A 20,591-nucleotide genomic window follows, 5' to 3' on the forward strand; every position below is an offset into this window, starting at 1 on the left:
GCCTGCTGGACGGAGGCTGCAAGGCACCCAGAGAGCCCTGTACACGCCCCTGGAAATGAGTGGGGCTGGGAGCCGCCAGGGAACCGAGTCTACACAGCCAGCTCCTGGGCTGCCCCCAAAATCCAGGCTGCAAAAATGCTTTATCGTGGAAAAGAAGAAAATGAAGAGAAACTGCTTTTCCGGGGGTGGGGGCGGGATGGTGATGGCTGCAGCCTCCAGAAGTGTTGCTGCAGGGGGCGTAGTACGTTCCGACCAAGGCCGGGTCCGTTTTTTCACGGTAAGCGTTGTCGCTCTACACATCTTTGCCGCAAACATCTTTGTCGTAAACATTTTTACTGTGTAACTAACCAGCCGTAAGGCAATTTTGCCGTAAAAAAAGATAAAATCACGACAGAGAAACGAACATAAAATTTAAAAGGGTTTCTTCGCATATATCGGAACCGTCTGCAGCTGCGTGGCAATACCCCGCGGGGAACTGCGCTTACTTTGTGGATCCTGCCTAAGCACTTGTCTTCGTTCTGTGGGAAATAAGGTTTCAACTCTGGGCCCTCCGAGAGGGCCCTGGCGTCTCTTTCTCCTCCCAGTTCATGTGTTTTGAAATAAGAAACCAATTCTTGGGGCAAATCATCATCATCTAGAAGAAATGCTAAAAATTTTAAGACCCCCACCACTGTATGCGGGCTAGCTAAGATTTATAGATACTACAAAAATGGGAGTAACTGCAAAAACTTGTCAATGGAGAAATGAGACCAAATCGACAACTAGCTTAAATGCATTAAGTCTGCCGAGGGCGATTGATTGATTCGTCAATGGAGAAACCAAAGCAAACAAACAAAAAAGAGTCAAAAATCGAACTGTCAATTTTAGTTAGCTTATCTTTTTTTTTTAAATAGTATTTGATTGATTTGTTAGTAAAGAAATGAAACCAAACCAGAAAGAAAAAAAAATTGTCAACCAGTTATTTATCTTTTTTTTAATGGCAAAATTGCCTTCAGTCAATTCGTTACATGGGAAAATGTTTGCAGCAAAAATGCTTGCAGCAAAGGCGTTGCTGAGAAAGTACCTAGACTGAAAAGCACCAAGCACATCCACAGGGACAAGGCAAACAGCGGCCACAGCCTCAGGGCAGGAGGCCAGAAATGTTTCTCAACCGCAGAAGCGAAACAAATGTTTGCAATCACTCAGCAGCCGGAGGTGGGACTGTGTCCCGTTGCTCCAAAGTGGCTGCCCTAATTGCCGTCCCTGGAACGCTAGTGTGTGTGTGTCCCTTTAAGGCGAATGTCCAATGGGCTGCAGCTTGGGATTCCTTTGTGACCAATTCCCTGTGCTTTCTAGAATTTAGGAACCTGAACAGACACGGTGGCGGGAGAGATAGCCTTATTTCAGACCAGGGATTACAGGGGAAGTTTGGTTGGACTCTGAGAGGCTGGAAACAGAGGTTTTCTGGTGGTCGCTTGCTTGGAGATCCTGCCGGAGTATGTGCCATGCAACCCTGAGGGGCTAACGAGGGACGGCCACAGCATTGCCTTGTGTGGGAAACGTAATGGGGGTGGCAAAAGGAATGGGACACGCTCCACAGCAGCCACACCTCAAAGGAAATATTTTGGAAGAGGTAGTGAGAGGATTGTTTAGAAAATACACATCAGTCCTCTAACTCAAATTTGATAAGTGACTTCTTTCAAGACTTTCAAAAATGCGTACATACTACATATTACATGAGTGGCCGGAATTTCCATGTTACACATCACTTTAAAGCCATTTGTTCATTTAACAGCTTTTATTAAACATCTACTATGTTCTGGGCCCTCTTCTGGGCACTGAGGATATAATGTGGGCAGAACAGACAAGAACTCCTGGCCTCGTGGGGGTGGGAGGGAGAACGGCACATAGTAAACACCAGAATAATGATAATGTATAGTATGTCAGGTGGTGAGAAGTGCCATGGAGACAGCGACAATAAAGAGGAGGGATGGGCAGTAGGGGATGGTACCAGGAAGGAGCTCACTTGGCGCGGAGTGGGGGCGGGGGGCGGCATATTCTAAACCTAAAGGAGACTGGGGAGATGAGGGGAAAGCAGCAAAGCGGGTGGAGGAGGAACCCACAGGGAAAGGTCGAATCATCCTGAGATGATGGTCAAGCCCCACCACGAGGACCGGTCGTTCACTGTGATCCTGATAAAAAGCGTTCGAAGGAGTCGTGGGGATTCCAGAGAGAACGGGAGGAGAGGACTTCGAGATCATGAATATAAACGATTCTTTTGAAGAAGTGGAGTGGAAGCTGGAAGGTGATTCAGGTACAAGGGTTTTTTGTTTCGTTTTGTTTTTGGTGTTTGGTAAGACGGGAGAAATGGCAGCGTCTTTGTTTGCTGATGGGAATGATGGAGCAGAGAGGGAAAGGAGGTTGGTGTAGGAGAGAGAAGGGAGAATTTCTGCTAGAAGCACAGACAGTCCTTTCCTAACAGCTGCAGGAAAGTCAGAGTGTCTGAGCGCAGTTGCAGGAGGTGGGTGGCTGCCGTGAGTCAGGTGGGGGCTGGAATCTTTCCGGTGGCTTCCATGGTCCCAGGGAATCTGGAAGCAAGGCCATCGGCTGAGAGTGCAGTGTGGAAGGCGTTGGATGTTTGAGGGGCAGGGAAGATATGACATGATCATCTAGAAGATTACAGGGCAGCATCAAGGGCTCGGTTGAGATCAGAGGCCTTTCTCTGGCTCAGTGGTCAGTACTGGTTCACAATGAGAGGTACGGCTGCACCTCCCCGGCCTCGTCAAATACCACTCTGGTTTTCTAGCAAACCTTTGCTCTTTGGGCTAGTCCCCGACTCAGGCAAGATTAGATTTCTATCTAACCCTTGTGGTCAATTCTTGAGACGAGACTCAATCTCAGTTTCTCATTTCCTCTTATGTGGGGAGTTTCCCCTTCTCTCCCACGGACTTCTCTGTTTGGGGTGAGCACAGCGTAAGGAAAGAGAGTCCACATGCCTGATTACGGCTCAGAGCTGTTCGGGATCCTGGGTTAGGAGGGAAGGTAGGCTGAGAGATAATGGAGAAGCGCTTTGCAGTAGCAGCTCTTGAAGAGGGATGGCCAACAGAGCCCCCAGTGGAATTCTTGGAAACCCTATGATTATAATTATAGATGATTTTAGTTTACGAACTTAAAATAGACGAGATGTGCACATGGTAAAAAAATTCAAAAGAGAATGCAGTGAAATGCAAATCTCCTTCTCGCCCCTGGCCTTCCGCGGTATGGTTCCCTCTCCAGGGCAACCCTTTTTTTGAGGGCATCTTTGGTGTGTATGGATAGTTTTAGTGATTATTGAAGAAGTAAGGGGGATGTATGTGGGTAGGTCCATCGCAGCAGGCAGGAAATACTTACTCAGGAAACTGGATGTCTATAAAATTCTTGGGCACGTATCCTTCTTGGCTCCCAAGCTCTGCCTTGAACCACTCCTCTTGGTTACTTAAGATCTACATGGAAAAGATGGAGGACAAAGACACTGTAAGGACTCTAGGAAGCAGAAGATGGGGCTACTGGGCGAAGAATGCCCCTTTGGATCCAGAGGAAAACAGCAACCGCGCAGCTGCTTTAGTGGGGGAGCTGCAGGGTCATCTTTGGAGTTTAGCTGCTCTTGACCCCACACTATTTCTGCACAAGAATCCCCCACGCATGTGACCCCCACCACGGTGTGGCCTCCCCGCCTCGGCACTCAGGCGCTTGCCGGAACCCCTTTCTCTAATTTGGAAATTCATATGTCCCAGACCCCAGTACCTTAAGTTCATCATCTGAGCCAGGAAGGCCAGAGTGACTACTCCATGGTCCAAGTAATCATGAAACTTTAAAAATTTTAACTTGTTCTAATTTTTTTTTTTTTTTAAACAAGCAGATTAAAACTTAAATGTCCACGTGGGGCCAGCTTTGAAAATAGTAACTCTTTAGGTTCACACTCCATATGTTTCACGAACAATTTGGACATAACTCAAGACATCTGGAATGTTTTTTCTAAACTTGCTTTTAGAGCCAAGCCACAGGCACAACCAGAAGTTCTGTCTCATTACTGTTATCCACCTTGACCATGATCTCAAACGTTATCACTTACCTTGATTACTCATGTGACCTACCAGACTTGGCTCTACGTGGCTTCTCGTTATTTCAGAAAACATTCCACCATTAAAAGACAAATATTTGCCCACACCCCGCCCTGAGCATGTTTCTCAAGTAGGTGACATAGACCCAAACAATAATTCAAAATGGAGATGGCAGAGCAGAAAGATGGAAAGAACCTTGATGACGTCACTGAGCCACCGAATGAGACACCCCAGAGCCCACCTACTTTGGGGCTTTGGATGAGAAATAATAAAGTTTTGTTATTGTTGAAACCATTTTTTGTTACCATTTTTTTTTTTCTGTGTGTGTGTAGCTAAAAATGTCTTAACTGATAGAACTGCTATGATGAAGGGGAAAGCAGAGGATAGGTAGGAAGGACTACCTGGAGGAGAGGCCCTCTGGGTTGCCCAGGCAACGACAGGGGTTACCCAGGAGAAGTCCGATGGTGATGAGAAAGTGCAGTGCATTCTGGGAGCAAAATGCCTCAGTCTTGAGGGAGTTGAGATTGTTGTGTCAGGAGTAGAGAGAGAGGAAACCAGAGGCTCCAAGCTTCGCGGCCCGCGTTGAAAAGTTTGGATTTTCATCTTGAAATTTATGGGGAGCCATTAAAAGGCTACCCATTAAAGCAGGGAAATAACACTGTAAGAATTGGAGTCAGGAGAGAGGGCTGCGTCAGAGTGTGACGATGGATTAGAGGGGCAGAGTCGGGGGAGAAACGTCAGGAAGATGAGTGCAGGCATCCAGGTTAGAGATGAGGGGATCTGGGTTAAGAAGAGGTCAGGACATGCTTTACAGGAATCGGGCAGCAAAATGGGCAGGATTTCACGACGGTGCGTGGAGCTAAGGGAGACGGGGAATTGTGGGCTGGCTCCGGGTTTCTGGCTTGGGAGACTGAGTGGGTGGTGATGCCTTTACTAAAATAGAAAATACAGGAGGAGAAGCGGGTCTGAGGAAAAACTCATGGACCTCAGATTGCGTGCGAGCGAGTCCAAGCAGCCCCTGGGACCATCTGAGAAGAAAAGCTCCGTTGAGCAGTTGGAGATGTGTGTGTGGACTCAGCAGAGAGGCTGGGATTTCACAGTCGTCTGAAAGTGGATGGAATAAAAGCCATGGGTCTCCTGAGTTTCCCTCTCCCAGAGATGGGGACAGAATGAAATAGAGCTAAGTAATCGAGAAGCATCGATGACCTATTTTTAATATCCCTCCTAAGGTAGAAGGAAGAGGACAGCATGTTGAATTTGGAAGGCGAAGACCCGGTTTCTGGCTTGGCCCTGTCACTAGCTATAAGACCTTCGACAAGTCAATGAACCATCTGAAAAATGGGGACCAAAACAACGGGCTAATGCCTCACAGAGCTGATATGAGGATCGAATGAGTCCTTGGACCTGGAAGTCCTTCAGAAAGTGTCTGCTGTTTTTCAAAAATATAATTCTGTAAAATGCGATATTCTTATGAAGGAGGGCGCCAGCTCTGAAGGACACGGAGGGGTTTTATAAGTTCTTTAAAGTGTTCTATGTGTATGTTTTCAATTTCATCATCTGTTCTGAAGAAATAAAAGTGTGTCCCATATTTGAGCTCTAGGATTGCCGAGAAAAGAAGACTTTATAGTTTCTAACATCAAATGTGACTGTTGGTATCACTAAGGACGTGTGGGTACGTGTATGCTGAGGGGGGTGGAAGGGGAGAGCAGAAAATCTAGGTCAGAAGAACTAGAAACTCGGCACTAGTGCCTGGTAGTCACAGAAAGAACACGGACGTTTCGCTCCGTGCCATCTCCCCCAGATTCATGGCCTCGGAATTCCTTTCTCCGGTACATGGGAATTCGGAGTTTGGCCCGAGTGGCAAATGTCAAAAAGGAGGTGTAAGCAAGGATGGGGTAACAGAGGCCATTTGGAAATTGGCTCCTCACAGTAAGAACCACACTCTGCCCTTAATTCTCTGACCTGAAACCAGCTGTAATTTTAGTAATCGTGATTCAAACCCATCTACCTCCTCCAGCAACTGAAAGATTATCTCAGAATGCCGGCCATTTCTCCTCACCACCCGGTGCTTGCTCGGTCTGCCTGAGACTGTGTTCCCAGAGAGGTGAATTTACAGGCTATTTTTGGTGGATAGAAGACATGGTTTTAAAAAATCCATTTTCTGCAAAGGAGAGTATTTGGGGGGAGGAGGCTTCCTCCTGCCGTCGTTGGCGCAGGGCCCCAGACTTCCTGTGCTTTTCATCTCTCCATCTCCTCGGTTCTTCTATCTCTTGTACCCATCACGTTAACCTGAGCAAGGAGTTCAGCCCAAGCACACGAGGTCTGACACTTAACTTTACTGTATCTTAATTCTTATAATGCTGCCTACGAGAATACATTTCTGGGCTGAGACTTAAGTTAGATGTAGGAAGAGGACAAAACCTACAGTTGGAAGAACTTTAAAATTGGATGGAATTCTAGCTCTCAGAGGCACAGCAGAAATCTGAAGCATTGAAGAATGACGTAGGATGAACCCTTAGTGCTTTTAGGTGGTTGTTTTAGTAGAAAGAAATGAGGTCGAGTTAGATGCATTGCAGAGGCAAGTAGAAACTGGACTGGGTCAAGAGACATTTTCAAACGACTGACAGATTCGACTGGTGCTGTGTGCAGTTGCAGGTCCGGAGGTTGGTGACACGACCATGGAACACCTGACTCCTGACTATTCAAACGTTTCTCTCACAGAAGAAGCAATCAAGTCACTTGGCAGGACTTCCCCATCCGCCATCTTGTTCCCCATTCTGTGATTGGCATCTCACGAGCACCTGCTCTTTGTACTTAGGTGCTGGGAAAACAGAGGTGAATAAGCTGGGGTCTTCACGCTGGGGAACTCACGGTCTGGGGGTGGGGCGGGTTGGTGGTGAGCTGGGCAGACATTTTTTTATACCTTTTAGTGAAGAAGTCTATTTAGTCTTTTAGCACTAAAGGCCAAACACAAAAGAGCATCCCGGTGTGAGTTGCTGGCTCACTCAAGAGCTGGCTTTGAAAACGATTATGAGGCTCCCGGGGTGTGTTACCCAGCTGTGGGCGGGGTGGGAGGGACAGATGTTGCAGTCGTAGTCACACGTAGAGATCCACGGGCAGAGCCACTAAGCACATGACGCAGACGTTCTGTGAGGCTTGGCCAGGAAGCCCTTCCGCTTTTCTCTGTCCTGCTACAGCTACAGTGGGCACAATTTGAAAAAAAGGAGGGGTTCGGCCTGCTGTTGGAATTCTAAGCGAGCATGCAGAAACTCAATTTGACAATTCAGGAAATACACACAGAGCACCTGTTTGGGGCTGTGGCTCGTGTTCGATGCAAAGACGACTCCAGTGTGGCTCTGCTCTGGGGAGCTCACAGACCAGAGGAGGAATCGAATATGCATTCGCTCACCACTTATTAGGGAGTGTCGCCTTTCTGCTGTTCTAGACACAGAGGCAGAGCCGGTCCCCACCCTTACAGAGCTTTGGCGCGTGGCCAACACGAAAATGACAATCAGGATCCCACAGGGCAAGGGCAGCAACGAGGGATATACAGGGCGCATGAGAGCACAGAGCCTCGGCCGGCCGGTCAGTAGCTGTCGCATGAGGCGGATTCATAAGCACCTCAAATGAAGGGTGTGTGGAGCGCTGTGGTAGAGCTGAAGAGGGAGTGGTTCCTTCTCCCGAGCAGTACGGAGGGGGAGGATAAGCGAGGATTCTGAGAGAGGTAGTCAGATATGAGTGTGCAGGGGAAGGGCATTTGGAATATGGGAGAAAGCCTGAGGGAGGATGGTGTATTGCAGTGTGTGTGACCTGGGGGCATGAGCACGTAAAGATGTGTGTGTGTGCGTGTGTGTGCGTGTGCGTGTGTGTGCGTGCGCGCGCGTGTGTTTGTATTTCTATTCAACAAATAGCAAACGAATTTTAAATAATACAGAATAATAGAGCCTTGCTACAACCTAACTTTTAATATCATGAAATTTTTAAGATTTTGGTCTTCATCTGAAGGGCTGTAATAGTCAGAATTACTTAGATTGTGTTATTGCCCCTGAGTGTCTCTTGTATCATTAGCTCCAAAGAAACGTCTTAGCTTACGGTATAGGGAATGCCTAAGTCCCAAACTGGAGAATATTGAATATTTTCTGTGTGTTCTTCTTGTTCTCTTTTGTTGGCATCTTTCTTAATCGGAAGCAATCAATATAAGCAAAAGAACCTCAGTGTTATTGAGTGTAGTTGTCAGTTTTGAACTGAATTTCTAGAGGAGATACTAAAAGTGTGCGTAGCTGATAAATCGTACGCAGTAAGCGACGTGAATGAACACACACAGTGAGCGTAGGCTCATATCAGCAGCCTCTTAGCCATTGCTGGGGATGGCGGGCAGAAGCGCTTACCCGTCAGTGTCCCCAGTTGTAAAGTGAAAGGCTTGGACTAGGCTTACTCATTTTTCAGAATGCTGGTGTGCTAGATGCTAGTGCCAGAAACGCAAAGGTGAGCAAGACGAGGGGACGTGCCTGTCTTCTGGTGACTGGGGAGACCTGGGTGAATTTCAAGTTCTTTGCCCTCTAAGATCTCAGACGCACGGCGTGATGGTATAGGTTAAGTGAGATGGATAATAAAACAGTATTCCATATTCGCTTTTTTACTCAGAAGCACAGTTTACTGATGTTTGTATAGTTAAAATTTTCATTGGAATACAGTTTTAATGCTTGAATCGGCGTGTGCGTGTGCGTGTGTTCAGGCGCGTGCGCATGATGAGGCTGGGTACCGGGTTGGAGACAGACGGCTTAGATTTCAATCAATTGGCAATGGGGACCCACTGAATGCTCTCGAGTCAGGAAGTGATATGATCTGATTTGTCTTCTGGAAAGATCCCTCTGGGACTGGTATGTAGAATGATTGAAGGAGGAAGAGACAGGAGGTGATGAGGTCAGTCAAGGGGCTCTGGCAATAGTCTGAACAGTGAGAGGCAGCAGGGATGAGTAATACTGGTAATAGGGTGGCCATTTATTGGGCTTCTGCTTTGGGATGGGGCCATTGCCTCTAATCTGTTCCAGAACCCTGCCTGATAGATATGGCCTCCTCGTACAGATAAAGACACTGAATGTCAGAGGGGGCAAGTGACTGGCCGAGCCCACACAGCTGGTAAGCTGGGATTCAAACTCATTTTTATCTGGTTCCAAAATCCATGCTCCTTTTTAGTGTGTCGGGCTCCTGTCTAGTGACAGAGGGGATTGCTCGAGAGATATCATGAAAGGAAAATGTTCGGAGCAGAGGACCGTGTTCAGGAGTCAGACAGAAGTCCAGTCAGACCCAGGGGAGGGACTGTGTCACAGTTAGCAGTGCTCCCTGAACAGCGTCACATTCTACAGGCATTTTAGCAGGGTCCACATAGTCCATGTTAAGGGGCTCACTGGTGGACTGTAGAGAAGCGTTGGGGGTAAAAGCTGGATGCCAGAGGGTTCCCACAGAACAACTGGGAAGAAGGCAGTGGAGGTGCCCAGCGTAGAGAATCTGTTCCAATGTTGGCAGCAAAAGGGAGGAAAGAAATTGGGAGCTGGATCGCGAAGCAGAGTTGAGAAAGGTTTTTTTTGTTTTTGTTTCTGCTTTTGTTTTTGCTTTGACTTTTCTGGGGAATAGAGAAAACTTAAGCAAGATACTAGGTTCTGTTTGCAAAGAGAGATGAGGAATGAAAGTTGCCCCGCCCCCCCGGGCCTCTTTGGTGCAAGGACACTCTAGAGTCACATGGTCACAATACTCCCTAGAGACGAAAGGGACTGCTCCCTGTGTGGCAGATCCCTCTGTTACCTTGGTAAGATCCCAGAGAAATGAAGGTCACCTTTCCTGGGTCAGCAGCCCAAAAGGACATTTTGACCTTGAGAAACTCCAACATCGAAGACACGCTTTTTGCAATCACATTACTAGATCTTGCAAGGTGAGAGCGGTTAGAAGGGTAAACGCTGGGAGCGCTCGAGCTCTAAGCCCAGTTATCCTACCTGCTTTGTGCTCCACGGACACCTTCTGAGTCACGCCCTCACATCCTGACGGGGTTCTTTCTTAGTAGTGAGACAATGGTGGCCTCATGCTGCTGGGCAGTCTGAGAAGGCCCACGTGGGCTGTGAGGGTCAGGGACCAGGATGTCCGAGGGTGCTCTGAGGCCAGGTGGGGGGGACATTAGCATCACAGACTCCCCAGTGGCCTCTGGAAGGGCTTGTACTCTTTTGCACAAAATAAGGATTCAGAGGTGGAGTCTGAAAGTGCGGGGCATGAAATTTGGGAGAGGGCCAAGGCTTCTTCAGCTCAGTTAAGTAGCCACTACAACTCAAGTGCGGGTGGAAGACAAGTTTTAAGAAGCCTCCGAGTGGGGGGCGTGCACGGCCTGTTTGAGCCATGTCTCCTTCAGCTGCCTTTCCCAGGTTGTCTCCAACCTCCTGCAGGTTCCAGCCAAGCTGGCTCTCACAGTGCTCCCAGAATCCCACACGCGCTTGCTCATTTCTGACCTTTAGCTAAAAGCCCGACTCACCTTCATTGCATCCCTGACAACCGATGCTGCCACGCAGTCCTACAAACCCGTCTTTCAAGGTAGGGTGGCTTGTTCCCTCACCTGTGCTCCCCTGAGCTCTAAGATAAAGAGGTCTGTAACCACCTTTTGGATGAATTTGTTTCCTCCTTCAGAGATGCTGAGCATCTCAGAACAAAGATGGTGGCTTACGCCGGCTGAATTCCCATGACCTGGCCTGGTAGCTGGCATACAGGTGCTCATAAGGAACCCTTTTGACAGAGGTGACCTTCTTTTTTTTTTTTTTTATTTTTTTTTTAAAAAAGAACTGTATTTAGTTCTTAAGAAACAAAGGCACGGATTGTTAGATTAGCTCGGTGGCCCCATCGGAGTGACCCAAGCTCCCCGTGGCGCTCCTAGGCCCCACGTCACCTACCTTCAGAACGTCTCCAGTGTGAAAACTCAGTTCGTCCTCACCCGAGGCGGTGAAATCAAACTTGGCGATGGCTTCCATGTTGGAGCGCGAAGCTGGAAGAGAAATAACGTGGTCATTGTGTCTTTCTGCCAGAAGAGCCGCAGAGCAGATGGTGCAGAGTAGCAGTCCTAGCGGTTGGTAGGCGAGGGGTCGGATGTCTCCAAGCTGCAGAGGGAGGCGCGCAGGCGCACAGTGAGCGCTTTTGTTTTCGAAAAGAGCTGCTGGAGCCTTTAGGATCCGCTTCCTGGCATCGTTCCTGGATCCCCAGATGCCACGAGTCGGAAATGAAAGCCGGCGATACCTTACTCTCTCCTTTCATCTCCCTTTGCCTGTCCTAGCCTGTCACCATTTCTGGGGCTTCTCCGTTTCAGGTTGGTGAGGATGGAAGACTTGCTATCATCTCTAACTTGAGGCCTGAGGGGCTGGAAAGACTGTTCTGTAAACACCATCCGAGGCTGTCCCTTGGCAGCTATATTTAACCAGGCAGCGTTAATTAGACAGATGCCATTGTGACTTTTACATCTGAATCATTTAAGAGAATTAGACATCGTTGGCCAGTGGGGAACTTCCGTCCTTCTGCATGGTTTGAGAGTAGAAAGCATCCTGGTTTTTTGAGTCGGGATATTCAATTAGTCGGATTCCTTGTTTTAATATTATAGTGTAAGCCAAGTACATTCTGAAAACTTTTCATTTTAATATGTCTGCATCGAGTTAAAATATCGACCTTTCCTAGTAATAGATCAGACCTGTGTAAAAATGAATGTCAGCCTTCAAATAAAATATAGTTTTGTTTTGTTGTTTAAGGAGACAGTGCAGATGTAATAGAAATAGAGCCGAGCCCTGGTTTTGTTGGTGAATAGCTGTATGATCTTGTGCAAGTAACTAAAACTCTCAGAGTCTCAGTTTCCTCATCTGTAAAATGGGGGGTCGTAATATTCAACTAATAAGGATGTGGGATTAAATTCAATAATAGATGCTAGATGTTATACCAAATAAAACTAAGTAGTATCACTATCTTAAAATAATTTGGTGAAATGAATTTATCCTCAGCGAAGGTAGCCTGGCCAAAAGCATCCTGGATTTCTCTTCTGATTTCTCCCATTTGTAAACTTTTCTCATTGAAATTTGATGTTTATTCTTCATGATCCTCAAAACCTTTGATCCTCTGCTAAGACGGCCTACTGTCAGGACATAGTCTCGAAAGCTGTTTTGCATTTACTTTTTGTAAAATTTGCCTATGTCTGAAACCCCCAAACCTAACCGACTTTCAGTGACCAGTAAAGTGGCACTGTAACTGTCCTCTCAGTGGGAATTTCTGCCCAGGTGACAAGATTTGGGTAAGTAAGGAAGGTGGCTGCCAGTGGGAGAATGCATCAGGCAGAAATCAGGGGACTAAAGCTGATTGCAACAGTGGTGATAGCAAATGGCTTGTTTCTTTGACTTTCAACATTTGCTTCATCTTCCAAAGGCAATTTGTAGAAATGAATATTACCAACCCCAAGGATAGATATTAAGCAAAAAATATTTCAGGAGCCAAAGTAAAATGTCTTTGCTTACTGTCCGAGCTTTATCGCCAGCTAAAGCTTATTTCCAAACAAAACAAACAAACAAATATATATATATATATACACTTTTTGTACACTCTTTTCAAGATCTGTCTATCTAAGGCAAATTAAAATTTATGTGACTTAGGATGACCCACTCAACAGGAAGGCGTATTCTGCCCTCCTTAGTGAATGTTAAATGTCTTTGCTGATTTGATTCACTCCATTACTTTAACATGCAAAGCTTTCCCTAATTAAGACCTTGCCTCTAGTTTGCAACACATTAAGATGTGGTTTCTGTGGGTCACCGTCCTGGTATCAAAAGTAGACACTGGTCGCCTCAGGAGATCAAGTGTCAGGTGAACGGTCTTAAAAACCAAGATCCCATTTCTATGCAAATTTACCTTAATAAGCATGATGGAGACAAGGGGAGGCAAATGCTAAACGTATTAGAAAGTCACATAAATTAGAGAAAGGGAAAAAAAAACCAAGGCATACTCTCAATATGACCTTGAGCTTGGGAAGGTCTTTCCTACATTACATGTAACTCAGATCGGGCCTGGGAGCTTGGTCCAGGCAGGCTCTAAGTCACTTCAGTGAGAAGGTCGAGGCAGAAGTAAAATTGTTTCTGAGTTGTGGCCCTTTTCTCTGCCTCCCCCCAGGAGGCAGATGGTGCAGCAAAACCAACGACATAGGCACATCGCAGAGCTCCCCAGCTTATAATATTAATCCTGGCTCAAAAAAAAAAAAAAGTACCAATTAAATAAGCTGACTCTTCATGAAATCACTTTGAAAAAATTAGTTTGCATCCTATTTCCATTTGCGAAATGAAATCTGTTCAGATCTGTTCGGTCGGAGGGAGACATTTAGGGTAGAGTGGGATATGCTCTGGTTTTGTTCAAATCACAGGCTTTGCAAATTCTTCCCTTGAACTGACCATTTTCTGCATCCCTGATAGCAGAGAATGGAAAATGTGCCACTCCAAGGGGTCAGACTTCCGTTTGATCATAGAAATGCCCAGAAATATCCCATTCCTGTATATCCATGAGTTTTCATTTTGAAAAGTTTTAAATTACCACCAGGGAAAAAGAAAACTGAACTAACGTAGTTTATCCATTTGTTTTATAATCTGTACCTACTGCTACTGCATCTGGGAAACAAAAAAGTATATATGATGGAGATAAAACCACAGTAGCAACAATGTCGAGATAGAAGAGAAGGGAGAGAGAGAGAGGGAGAGGGAGAGCGAGCAGCCGCCTCAAGAATTCAAGAACGCAGTGGAGCTTTCTTGATGCTGTTTGCAGTAACAGTGCTTTGACCTCAGGGGAGGGGATGTAGGCAGAGCCGCCTCTTCAGAGAATCTCCCAGACGAATTATATGTGCTTTTCCTGCCAGTAATCAGCTTTAGAAATGGCTGAAATGCTACCTTCGGTAGAGTGTGGGTGAGAAGTGACAGTATCCACCTCCAGCACCTTCCCCGTACCCAATCCAGCGCTGCCGACAATGCCATTTGTCCAGGAATCCCACCTCGGAATGGTGCAGGGCTCCAGCCCCTACTGCCACCTCTGCTTCTCACCAGCTCTCTGCATCCGTCTCACCTCCCCCATTATGAATTGCACATAAGATCCATCAACAGCCCTGCAACACAGATCTGCCTTCTCCACCGGGCAACACCACCCAGGACTTCCCCAGGCACGGTTTTCTCTGCCTTTGCATTTCCATGTAAGCTTCTTTTACCACCGAAAAACCTGAAAAATATTCAGGCTACCTACCAGGAATGCTTATTTACTTCTAAAATATAGTCACCACAGAGGATGAAAACAAAAGGTACGAGACAAGCCTTTAAAACATCCTTTATTTGAAAGCCAGATTAAGTGGATGTGTTCTGAAACACGTAGTCACCATCAAAATGGTACCAGGCAAGAAACGTCTTGAAAGATTTCAGCTCCTCCTAAGTTGGCTATGAATAGCTAAGCTTTCTGTTTTATACATCTCGTAAAAAGAGCAATTGCATAACACCACAAAGCTGTTTGAAGATTCAGGCTCAGGACCCATCGAAAGAGGGAGCTGGGTCCTAAATTGAATCAGTGACACCACTTCCTCTTTTTTCTGGGGAGAGCTCTAGTTTGAAGATTATATGACCTGCCCAAGGTTATGTTGTAATTCAGTTAAGATAATGCCTTAGGGAATGAAAAGAAAGAAAAACACTGTTCTTGATAAGTACGGTTGACTCGAACAACATGGGGGTTTAGGGGTGCCGGTCCCACACACAGTGAAAATCCATGTATAACTCTTGACTCCCCTAAAACTTAACTGTCCCTCAGTATCCATGGGAGATTTGCTCCAGGACCCCTAGCAGACACCAAAATATGAAGATGCTCAAGTCCTCTATATAAAATGGTGTAGATCAATGCATACAATAAGCCCTCTGCATCCGTGGGTCCCCGACCTCAGATCAAAAACAGTACAGGTATTTATTGAGAAAAATCTGTGGACCCTCCTGGTTTAAACCCACGTAGTTCAAGGGTCAACTGGATTGCTGGAAGTGTATTTATCAGGACATTAGCAACAAGCATAATTTTTATGAATTTATCTTGCATGTGAAATGAAGTGGTAGAATGGTGAGGAGTTTACATTTTAGGATTTTGGCTGCAGCTAGCAAGGGGAGCTTGGCTAAAAATGTAAAGCTATATCAGCCATCAAACTTTCCCTAACGTGGACACTTGGAACCCACTGCCTTTCTATTTGTCGGGCAAAGCCCCTCGTGGAGAGGATGGAGAGGTAGAGGGTTTACTCCTTCTGGAACTGACAGGGTCAGCTCTGTCACTTTTCAGAAGTAGGAAGCCTTACACTGCTAGAAGAAAATGATTACAGCTAAGCCTCGCTGTGCACAATAGCCATGTTCTTGAAAAGTTATCATGAATAGAGTATTTGTAAATGGAATCAGATTAGCATGCATATGGAAGCTCCATTCCATAAAGGAGCCTCATGGTGAATCCTTTTACAAAATGAAAAGGAAAATTTGTTATGCAAATCATTATTTTTTAATTTGTCTCTTTTGAAGCCTGGATTTTCCTGCACTGAGTCTTAAAACAGAGCACACCTGTATAACCCCTGTAGCACCTGGGTTAAATAAGTACTACTTTTCCCTCTTCTTAATTCTCAAAACCCTTTTTAAAAACCTTTTCTATTGATATATAACATTCTACCTTGGTGTATAAACTAGGAGTAGTCAAACGTTTTCTGTAAGGGCCTGAAAGTAAATATTTTTGGCTTTGTGGCCATACAGTCTCTATCACTACTACTCACCTGTGCTGGAGAGGAGAAAGGAATGGGCATAGCTGGGTTCCAATAAAACAGGATTTACGGATGCCGAAATTCGAATTTCGTATATTTGTTACATGCCACAAAATATTCTTCTTCTGATTCCTCCCTACCCCCAAACCATTTTAAAATGTACAAACCATCTCAGCTCATGGTCAAGAACATGTGATGGGTCAAATGTGCCCTACTGGCTGTAGTTCACCAATCCCCGGCATAGACATTCATAGCTGTATTCTGTCTCCCCTAACAGTTCGTAAACTTCTTGAGGAGAAGGAGCGAAGGCTTAGGAGTAGATGGCCTTGGATTTAACTCTTAAGATGTGCAGTTTGCTTCCCAAGTGCCCGGTTTCTTCATCTATAAGACATGAGTGACCACACTTACTTCACGGGGCTGCTGTGTGTTAATGTGTGTCAAGATCCTGACACACAGTAGATATTCAATAGATGGTACTCATAGCTCTTGTTATTTATTCTTAGATTCCCTTCAATACCTCGCCAGTGCTTAGCAGGCATTTAGTAATTATTTGCTGAATGGATTAAAACATGATAAATGACCTGCCATCAGAGTTATAACTGTCATTGATTCACTCAGCGAAGGGGCAGCAGATAGAAGGACCCATCTACAAAGATCAATTAATTTCCCACTCACTCAAAGGTGCCCTGACTTCTCAGCAAACTCAGCCAGAGATAATGAAGCACACATTCACGCTAATAGTCTGATTTATTTAGTCCAACAGAGGGCAATGGTGCACCCCGAACAGTCAATTCCATCTTGAAACTTTTCTTTGCATCTTGAGTCCCTACAACCTAGACAGGTTTGGCAACTGCCCTCATTGTCTCTTGTCTGTGTTAAGGCATTTAAACTTTAATATTTGCAATTGTCTAAAACCCATCAGATGCAGAATTGCTTAGATCAAAAAGAATTGAAAGTCATCTGCTCTGACACATTTCCTGATGCTTAACTTCCCTCTGTGTTTTCTGAAAAGATGTTCCTTGTTAATCTCAAAGTGACTAGTCCCCCACTTCCGCTTTTGATTCTAGGTTAATGATTTGTGTTGAGACCCCTGCTCTGTATTTTTCTTTTGTCTGAACCTTACAGCTGTGGCTGGAGCCTTTCTGCCTTAGTTTATCTCAGTGTCCTCTTCCTGCGTCCAGCGCCCGGTAACAGGTGATGAACTCAGGCCTGACAGCTCTAACCACACCTGTAGGATTCCTGTAAAAGGAAAACATAGAGTAGGAGTTTCAACACAAATCAGTGACCTTGAAAATTTGTAAACGTAGAACAGACAGGCACACCTATCAGCTGCCGCTTTAATAGTCGTCTTCCAGAGACCCAAACCAATCTATTCTGGAAAAGAAAGTGAAAAAGGAGAAAAGAAAAAGGCTGAGCACGGCCAAGAGATCAAGGCTGCCCTTTCCTCATTTGGGGCTCTCAAATGACAACATTTTTGCTCTATTCTAAACCAGCAGAATCCTTGCTTACAGGAGACCTTTCGATCAGCTGGCCGTGTTGGAAATACTAACGTTCTTCCTGAATGTCTAACAAGCCTTATACCTTTCTTTACTGTGCCTGCTCTTGACTTACTTTTACCTCATCCTCTGGAGCCTTTAAAATAGAGACCCTCAAGTCCTATTCCAGTAAGATCTTCCTTCTGGTTTCTCTGGAGACTTGGCGCTATGGCCAGGTACAGAAGGTGAAGCAGGAGTCAAATCACAGCAGCTACGACCCAGCCTGCAGGTTGCCACGTACTTGGGAATGGCCATCAGGGACCTCTGCTTAGAAGATTTTCAACCAACAGTTCCTATGCATGTCTGGACCTCCCAAGTCAGATGCAGGATCCTTCTGCCCTTTGGCCTCGCCTTGAGATTTCTTCCTATTTTCCAAATGGGAACCATCTCCCCAGCTAGAAGGCACTTGGTTTCTAGATTTCAAAGCCAAATAAATATATTTTGAAGACTTATAGACAAACTTTACAGAATTGGAGAGTCCCTCTAAATCCTTAATATCCTTATTTAATCAAATCGATGTTCTGTACGGTCCCTGTCTGTCACTGTGGATTAGGGCGATTTCATTGGTCTCAAGGACGCTTTTCTCTTTTTTAATTAGCTCCTCTTTTCTTGCTTAAAGTTTTTTGTTTTGGGGGTGAAAGGAATGGTGAGGGGAAGGAAGTAGAAGAGGAAGGAGACAAATCGGGAGTCTGTCCCTGTGCATGTCCTCTGCCCTCTTTTGCCTTGTAAATTGCGTGATGCTCAGACAAAAGGTCATTTGCTCTTCCTTTTTTCTGATTTTTTTAAAAAAATATTTTCTGTTAAAGCATAGTTGACATACAATATTATATTCATTCTTCTGATTAATTACGACCTTACTCCTCTTTAATCAACACCAGTCTGGCTTATAAAACATATCTTTTTTTAGTACATCACATAAAGTCTTATTTGTCCTCAAACTTTTTATTAGAAAAATATCTTTTTCTTTTAGTGTAATGCGTACGTCCTATCAAACTCAAGCAAATTCTATCCTTTTCTCCCTAACTTGTCACTCTATGCAAGGTGAGGTTGCCAGCAACTGTGAGGTTTGTGGGACCTGGGTGCCAGACAGACCTGGTTTCAAATCTCAGGTCTCTTGCTTACGTGGTACTATCTTTAAACAGGAAGCCCGGGGCAGCCACACTGGGGAGCATCTGGACCAAGCCTCACCAAAGTCTAGAAATGCCGGCTAAGACTAAGACCATTTACTGATATGGTCTATCCCGTGTCAAGGGCTTCACAAACGCTCAACCTTCGCAACGTGTATTATCATTATCGTTCTCTCGTCACAGCTGGGAAACTGAGGCCAGAGATGAGTGTCCACGTCTGCTGGCTTCTAAGGCCGTGCTTTCCTTAGCACACGTGGCCTCTGCGGGTCCCAGCGAAACAGTGAAAGGTCTGCTCTAGTTCAGGATCATTGCTAACTAGCGTAGGGCCCACTGAATCTTCCTGAGTGGCTGTCCTTCAGCCAAGAAAAGTGATGGCAACAATTCTCACGTATTTACAAAATTCAAGCCCGTTACTCCTTGGTCAAAGAGGCAAAGACTACAATAAACCTGGCTGATTTGGGACTAAGCAATCATGTGCTTTAAGGCAATTGCAGAAATGGAAACAATCTCAGCTAATAAATGTACAAGCTACTGTTCTGTTCTCTTCCTTTCTGTTCTCTCTCTCTCTCTCTCTCTCTCTCCCCCCACTCCACCTCTCCCTCTCCCTCCCGTCCTCTCTCTCTCTCTCTCTCTGTTTCTGATTTTCTAACCTTTCTCACCATCAACCGATCTCACAATAATTTTGCTTTTGTCAAGTTCTTTTCCTTTCTCCTGGAAGCATTACTCCCTTACCACGAATCTAGTTAGAAAAAGTATATCCAAAATACCTTTGTTTTGAAATCTCCTACACTTTTCTTATTTAAACGACACCATAAGAAAACATCAATCCAAAACCACAACAAAAATGAAACAGAAAGGCCCCACCGGCCCCGCCGGAGATGTTTCTCCTCGCTCCGCGCTGCTGCGAGACTGGCGGATCGCGTGCCATTTCCTCGTTTAATCCTTATTGTTTCCTAGAGCAATAACCACTGTCTGCAGAGACGCCATGAGTCCCGCAGTCAAAACCCCAACACGAACAAAGCATTAAAAATACCCACCCAGAATCAGAAATTATTTAATGGCGGTGGATGTGAGTGGAGGGCAAGAAAGAAACAGACGGACAGACATTTTACGGATCTCTAGGGCTTCTTCTTCTTCTTTCTTTTTTTTTTTTTTTCTTTACTTCCTACTTTCTATTCACATCACGATTTCCCCTCAGATGTGTCACCAGGATTTTATGGTGCCTTCATGTCCTCTTTGCCTTCACTTCCCTTCTGTTCACTGCATGTTTGTTTTTATTGATTTGGGCTCAGAGAGTGGAGCTCATTCATCATACATGTGAAAGCCTCCATGGTCTTGCTTTGCTGTCACCGGGGCTGTCTACCACTCACAAACGTCACCAATATGCTCAGCGTCCTCTCTCCCTTCCTTCACCGCCTGTGCTAATTTAATTCTTATTTGGACAAAGCACAAGAAGTCGTGTAGACGACCGCATGAACACGATGACTTTAATCTTGTCACTCTTACTTATATTCCCAAGCCCTCATTTCTTATTGGAACACGGGTCATTTTTCAGTGCGTCGGTCACGAAGCTTGCAAGAGTGGACACTAACCTGGATAACATTGCTTCATTTGATATGTCTATCCTGAAAAGTTGGAGGTGATTACATGTCTGTATGTCAAGTCATCTCATTAAGGTCCTAAAACGCGCCAGTAAAAGGAATGATATTGCAAATTACTTCCATCAAATGAATCATTGTAATATTCTTATTTTTGGAAACTGTAGGTCTTAATCTGAGTTTGCTTAAATGGAGGAACCCCTGTATGTGCCATGTTTAAAGTAGTTCTCTTTATTTTGAATTGCCAGTTTTGATCAAGTGGGGCCCCACGTCTTAGATTCTCAAAGTCGGAAGCGACCCGGAAAACTGGTCCGGTCTTTCGCTAATTTATTGAGACGATGGAGAATAGCGCAAGGAGGGCTGGAGTGGAAGGAGTGGACTAATAGCCCAATGACCTGTCATATCGAACCAAAATGTCTCATTATATTTTTTAGTCTGAATTC

At 45.4% G+C, this 20,591-nt stretch overlaps 1 protein-coding gene across 2 annotated transcripts in view; it reads right to left on the reverse strand.

The window, feature by feature from the left end:
* The window catches only part of GRAP2 (GRB2 related adaptor protein 2), a 78,576-nt gene that overhangs the window by 24,948 nt on the left and 33,037 nt on the right, over positions 1–20,591 (reverse strand). For both annotated transcript variants that reach the window (XM_006917397.1, XM_006917398.1), the window contains exons 2-3: positions 11,009–11,100; positions 3,370–3,461 (exon numbers count right to left, since the gene is read on the reverse strand). In XM_006917397.1, coding sequence (XP_006917459.1) covers positions 3,370–3,461; positions 11,009–11,086 — 170 coding nt within the window. In that variant the 5' untranslated portion in view covers positions 11,087–11,100. The remainder of the gene's footprint in view (positions 1–3,369; positions 3,462–11,008; positions 11,101–20,591) is intronic.

Source organism: Pteropus alecto, unplaced genomic scaffold (assembly GCF_000325575.1).
Source record: "Pteropus alecto unplaced genomic scaffold, ASM32557v1 scaffold157, whole genome shotgun sequence".
In the NCBI taxonomy this organism is placed as follows: Eukaryota; Metazoa; Chordata; class Mammalia; order Chiroptera; family Pteropodidae; genus Pteropus; species Pteropus alecto.